Source organism: Lactuca saligna, chromosome 8 (genome assembly GCF_052625555.1).
Source record: "Lactuca saligna cultivar CGN05327 chromosome 8, ASM5262555v1, whole genome shotgun sequence".
NCBI classification, from domain to species: domain Eukaryota; kingdom Viridiplantae; phylum Streptophyta; class Magnoliopsida; order Asterales; family Asteraceae; genus Lactuca; species Lactuca saligna.
In genome coordinates, this window is record NC_136424.1 from 50,530,008 (window position 1) to 50,536,557 (window position 6,550).

At 34.6% G+C, this 6,550-nt stretch overlaps 1 protein-coding gene across 1 annotated transcript; it reads right to left on the bottom strand.

Moving 5' to 3' along the window:
* Positions 1–456: 456 nt before the first annotated feature.
* LOC145007959 (berberine bridge enzyme-like 21) lies at positions 457–2,819 on the bottom strand. Its single transcript, XM_078966568.1, has one exon. It carries the CDS (start codon positions 2,630–2,632, stop codon positions 1,004–1,006), a length of 1,629 nt encoding a protein of 542 aa, XP_078822694.1. The 5' UTR covers positions 2,633–2,819; the 3' UTR covers positions 457–1,003.
* Between the last annotated feature and the right edge of the window lie 3,731 nt (positions 2,820–6,550).

A 6,550-nucleotide genomic window follows, 5' to 3' on the forward strand; every position in this document is an offset into this window, starting at 1 on the left:
TTTAGGTAAGATAGGGAACAAACGTGTAACACAAACAAATAATAGAGACCAAACGTGTAACAAAAACAAATAGTAGGGACCTTACGAGTTAAAAAAATAAGTTAGCGACCAAACGTGTAAACTACCCCAAAGCATAGGGACCTGTAATTTACTCTATTTTATTTTCAGCAAATCAAACAAATTTTATGATGTATACGCACAAAAACATGATTATCTAAAATGAAATAAAAAACCAAAATTCTTTACTTGTAGGTCATTAACCCTTCTTTTTATGTTGCCCTATGCGTTTCTTCTTTTGTTTTATATTCTTTTATGTTCCTCGTAGCTTCCTGCTAAATTTTTTGTTCAATGAATTGCCACCAGTTAGCAATCGTACTTGGTCAACATACTTTAAACCTTTCAACAATCAATACAAGTCTACAAGAGATAACTAATAAATGTTGAAAAATAGCCAAGTCAGAAAACAAGAACACGTTTTTGATTGACAAAATTCAGAAAACTTATACAAAAAAGCTTCCATGTAGCCGTGACTGAGGAGACATTTCAGGAAATATTCAAACATAAATAAGGACATGCATATCATGACATACTTCCCTACCTAATTAAATCATAGGACCCACAAACCACGAGATGTACTTCAATACAACGATAATCACGGGTCGACTAGCCTCGTCATAGAACACAGACACACACCATCAAAGTCAAAGGTCAACCCAAAAATATCTTGCACAATACCAGGAATGACATTTGAATCCACATCTTCTTTCTTGCTTCTCCATTATAACTTCTTGAAGAGACTTGTACACAATCTAAACCCACACATTTACCTATAAAATTTATTCCTTTTAACAACAATCCATTTATAAATACATCAAAAAACTAAAAATCCAATGTGGAGTACAAGTAATCATGCATGGTGTGCACCTGTAAAGCTAATGTGCTACCAAAAATCAATTCTTTTTTAATTATCGTATACAAACAAAAACTAAAAACTATTAGTATTTTACTTCATCATCTTCCTTGACTTGCCTGAGCTTTTTCCGGGGAGAGTAGGAATACTCTGTTCATTTCTGAAGAAATTATCAGGATCAACAGCTGTCTTTATCTTCACTAATCGTTCAAAATTCCCCATGAAATACATATCCCCGTAAACTTTACCTTCACTGTAATTGTCTCCGGTCATTACGCCGATGTCAAGATCTCTGTAGTTCAAGAACGCACCTCTTGGATTCTTTGATACGAATGGTGTCATGAAATCGTGCATGACCCTTGTTTGATTCAAGTAGTTTCTTTCAAGTTCGGGATCAGAGTCGCTCCACCCGATTGAATATTGGATTTTGAAAATGTTGCCGGCGCGGTGAGGCATTGGGGTGGCGTCCGGTGCAATCTCGTTCATTTTTCCGCCGTAGGGGTTGAAAACGAAACCAAGTCTACCCAATTCCACTAGTTTGTTGAAGATTGATGTAATCCCGGATACTGAGATTGGTGTTTGGACGTAGTCGGACTTCCGTTTTCCGAAGTTGATGTTGTCGGAGTGGCGGTTGAGGAGAATCTCCGGCGCGGTTGTGTTGTCGAAGTTGGCCCAGTAAAGTACGGAGTCAATCCAACTTCCTTCCACACAATCTTCTTTTCTCAATCCCAATTCCGGGAAGTTTTTGGTCATTAGAGCAACCAAACTGTCGGCATCACCCAAGTAATGTGCGACGAATGAAGCTCGGCCGACTCTCTGTCGATTCACCGTCACCGGCTGTAACAGGACTCTGATGAAAAGATCATCGTCGATGTCAGCCATAACCGACTGCCATTTATAAACGAGTTCCGACGCGTTTTGCGCCACCGTTTTCATTATCCGGAAGATGGTATTAACCTCCCCCACCTGAACAATTTTCACGGTGTAAGATAGAATGACACCGAAACTGGCGCCACCGCCACCGCGAATCGCCCAGAAAAGATCCTCACCCATGGATTTCCGATCCAAAACGCGGCCGTTTACGTCAACAATACGGGCATCTATGATGTGATCCACGGATAAACCGAATTTACGAAGCATGGTGCCGTAACCACCGCCGCTTAAATGACCACCGACACCAACCGTCGGACATACTCCGGCGGGAAAGCCATGGACTTTACTCTTTTCGTAAATCCTGTAATAAAGCTCTCCCAACTGTGCCCCTGCTCCGACAACCGCAGTTTCATCGGCGATATTGACGTCGATGTCGCGGAAATTGAACATATCGAGTATGATGAAATCAGGGTCGGATGAGATGTAGGAGATTCCTTCGTAGTCATGTCCACCGCTTCGGATCTTAATCTGAACACCGACTTTCTTTGAGCAAAGAACTGCGGCTTGCACTTCGGATTCTGTCGTCGGAGTTATGATAACAATGGGTTTAGGCGTTGAGGATGTGTTCAGACGTTGGTTTTTGATGTAAGCTTGGAGGACGGCGGTGTAAGCGGATGAATTGGCGGTGGAGCTGAAGACGATGGATGAGAGATCATCGGCAGATTCAGTTGTCTGTAAAGGGAGGCATTGGAGAAACGACTGGTAAACTGAGTCGGGATCCAAGGCGGCGTTCGAAAACGAGAAAAGGAGTGGAGTGAGGAGGAGGGAAAGCATAACTAACGACTTCATTATTGGCTTCTTATTATTCTTTTGGCATTGTTGCAGAGGTATTTATAGTGTCGATCAATGTTTGCGCGTCGTATGACTTTTTGTCGCCCGCCACATGGAGTGGGTTTGAAGCTTTTTGAGGTCGTCGGCAATGGCGGATGGTGAAACGTGGAATCTTCTTGTTTGCAAGTATTAAGCGGCTGTTGGAAAAAGACACAGAAAAAGAGAAGACATTATTTGTAAAAGGGTATTTATTGAAATGTACTCGTGTTAGTTAAAAGGATAATGTAAGAAAAACCCTTTTATTCATGGATACCTTTTATTTATGAGAATATTTAATTCTCTTAATTAATTTACTCTTAATTAATTTACTAGGTTACACCACGTGGAAACCACGGATAAAAAAGAAAAAACAATATTAATAATTAATATGATAATAGAAAAATCAAAGATTTAAAAAATTCAATTAAATTAATAAGATATATATTTTGTTTAGACTTCTATATTAATTATTTAGAATTAGAAATAGATTGTAATAAGAAGTTAAGAACTTGTTACATTTTATGTCATTTTTTCAGATTTGGTCCATTGTTAACATTGAATTTTACAATAAATAGCAACCAAGTTTTACAAAGTACAATGCTATGAGTGGGAAGACTATGAAAGTACAATGCTATAAGTGGGTTTACATTGAAAATAAGATGGTATAAAATAGAATTTTGACTTTTTTACACAAAAACAACATACACAAATACACATCACACATAACAATTAAGTTTCAAACAATAATAAACTTAAACATTGTTATTGTAAAGGTTTAAAATGACCTTTACACAGATTTGTTCCATGCTCAATGAGATGAAAGAGATACAAACATAAAGATAAAATGACCTTTTTAGTCGAGATCACCTATCATACAGAAAACTGTCTACATCACAGACAGTCAATGACTCCTTACGGGATAGAAATTCTTTAACATCAGCTTCTTGAATTTCATGTTATATAAAAGTCTTCTTAGCCCCATGAAAGATCAATATCTAAATACCATAGAGGAGAAAAGCTAAAACTCATAGAAAACTGAATATTTATGAAAAATCAAGAAGACTCACCCGAAGTTGATCAATAATGTTCAATGTATAACATCGGATGTTTGTTAACTTATATTTTCCTGGTCCATTCCATTCCATCATGCAAAATAAACACTTTTTTTTGGATTTTTTTTAAAGAAACAATGTATTTTTCAAGTGAGCTTTAATTAATAGTTCTATAAGAAACCATCTTAGTAAGTGATTTTCACTAAATAAAAATTGAAAAAAAACATAGGCATGCTTCAATGGCTTCTTGAATTATGATTCAGCCCATTGAGCGATTACTCCATTTCTAAGATAAATGTATTCCTCGCAAATGTATTTTAGACAAATAAGGCTCCTTTTAAGCAACCAATGCATGACCTAACGGGAGAAAATCATAATAATTTAGAGAATCCATCACTTTTCTCTGTTTTATCATTATTATCTTTTTCACCGCACTAACACTTTTTGGGTCAAACTGCACACTCATAACCTGTTTTACTTTTACTGATTAATAAAAAAGACCAAGCTTTTGCAAAACATACAAAGAAAAATTACAAAAATATAAGGTATAAATGTCCTTAGAGCATCTATTTTAAAAATAGATAAAAACTACGTATACTTTTGCACCAAAATCTAGCATTTATGAATTGAGCTAAAAGGCGAAAGCAAACCCTAATTACAGTTCAATCTAAACAATCAATAAAATTCGTAAATTCATGAACCAAAAAAAAAAAGGAATGCCTTGAGTTTTTGGAGCAAGCTTCACCTTCGATCCCAATTTCGCCAAATAATCATTATGGATTGAGAAACAATCTCTTGGCCTTTTCTATTGGATCCTATATTAATCCATGGGTCGTTTTCATTTAAGTCCATACCATCCAATCCATGCCATTTGTAGTTTCTAATCAGATTTTCTTAATGGAATCTCCATACATACCAATGCCATCACTAAACATAAAGAATATCAAAATTAAACAGAAATTAGAAACGATAACGACATTACATACACATACACACATAGATTTTGATAGAGAAACTTTAGTGATCGATAACAAAAAAATCCAAAATGATCTTAGGCTTTTAGCACTATTTAGGATGAAGATGCAATTACAGATGCTAACCTGATGTTCCTTTCTTTCTTTGTTCTTTCTTTATGTGGCTGCTGGAAGTTATGCAAACCAAAAAAACCAATATTATTCAATTTTGGAGATGGTTACGATTGCTCATTTCTTGTATCTACATCGATTGGAAAGGGATTTTGAAAGGAAGTCAATAAATTTGTCCTGATTTTTTGGAATACATATCAGTTATTGCAGATTTAAATTAAAATGCGATTTATTAGATAAGAAATCAATTTCAAATTTAGATAGGATCCTGGATGAAATGCGATTGATTGGAATGTCGGAATGGACCAGAAATATGCACAGAATAAGGGTGGAGGGTAAATCCGTAAATCCACTTTGCAATGCACCAGCCGAATAGAACTGACACATGGACAAAATGGATTCGTTTATTAGAGTAAGGATTGATTTTTTAAAGATAAAATTGATCATTTAGGTTTTCGCATTTTTTTTAGGTTCCATGCTTCCATTCACCATGGTCTTAAAATTGTAAATTTCACGTTGTCTTTTTCAACGTCTTTATATATATATATATATATATATATATATATATATATATATATATATATATATATATATATATATATATATATATATATATATATATATATATATATATATATATGGTCATACTTATAATAAGGTTTTCCGTCTGAATTCGGTGAAGTTAATCAGGCTCTTGATTTCTAGATAATTAGTTTTGACGTATAAATTGATTTTAGTTATTGTCAATATCATGGAGACAAGTCAATAAATAAAGAAAAGAAAATTCGAAATGGATTATGTAGAAAAATATTTCACAATGTCCACTAAGAAAAGGCTAAGATATACATGTGTGTAGGCTAAGCACCTTAAAAGAACTAGTCAATTAGGGATCACATATTTGGCTTTTGGAGCTTTGACTATTTCTTAATATTAATCAAAAGGTACTATTTATATGTAATAGTTGTGTCATATTGACATTATATTTTGGAAATCATTGGAAACGTTGAATCGTTATAAACAAATAACATTTTAACATAGTTTTACGGTTTTTATTTTGTCTTTAAAACTAGGGTGTTATTGGATAAAATTTTCGGGTTTCAGGTAATTCGGGTCGGATAATCCGGGTTTTTTCATATAAAAAAATTTACCCGTTACCCTACCCAAATTAAATTCAGGTAATTCGGGTAATGGGTTAGGTAAGATAATTCGGGTATTACCCGACTTTTAATATTTTTTATTTTTTAATGGCACCTAAAAATAAATGTAATGAAATAAGTATGTCGTGCTAAACTTTGAACATTGAGATTTTTTACTTAATAATATTTAAGATATATCAAGTATTCTTTCCAAACTTTCAATATTGGGTTGAATTATTTATTTATTTTTTTTCTATTTTTCTTGTGGAACTTGATCATTAGTTGGATTGTCAACTTCAATCGTCTCATCTTCTACTTCAATATAGTCATCCATTGATGACGAATACCAATGAAGAGTGGACGAGGTACGAGGGTTTTTTGATGTGGGGAAAATAGAATGAGCCTCAACGAGGGAAATTGGGATTTGAGAATTTGGAGGGTTACATAAACTTATAAAGGGACTTTATTTCTTATATATATTTTGGGTAATCGGGTATACCCGAAACCCAAACAACTTACCATTTACCCGAACCGAAAAAAATCCGGGTTACCCACTTACCCGAAAAAATTAACCCGACGTCCGAAAAAATCGGATGGGTAATTCGGGTAACGAGTATTTTTGAT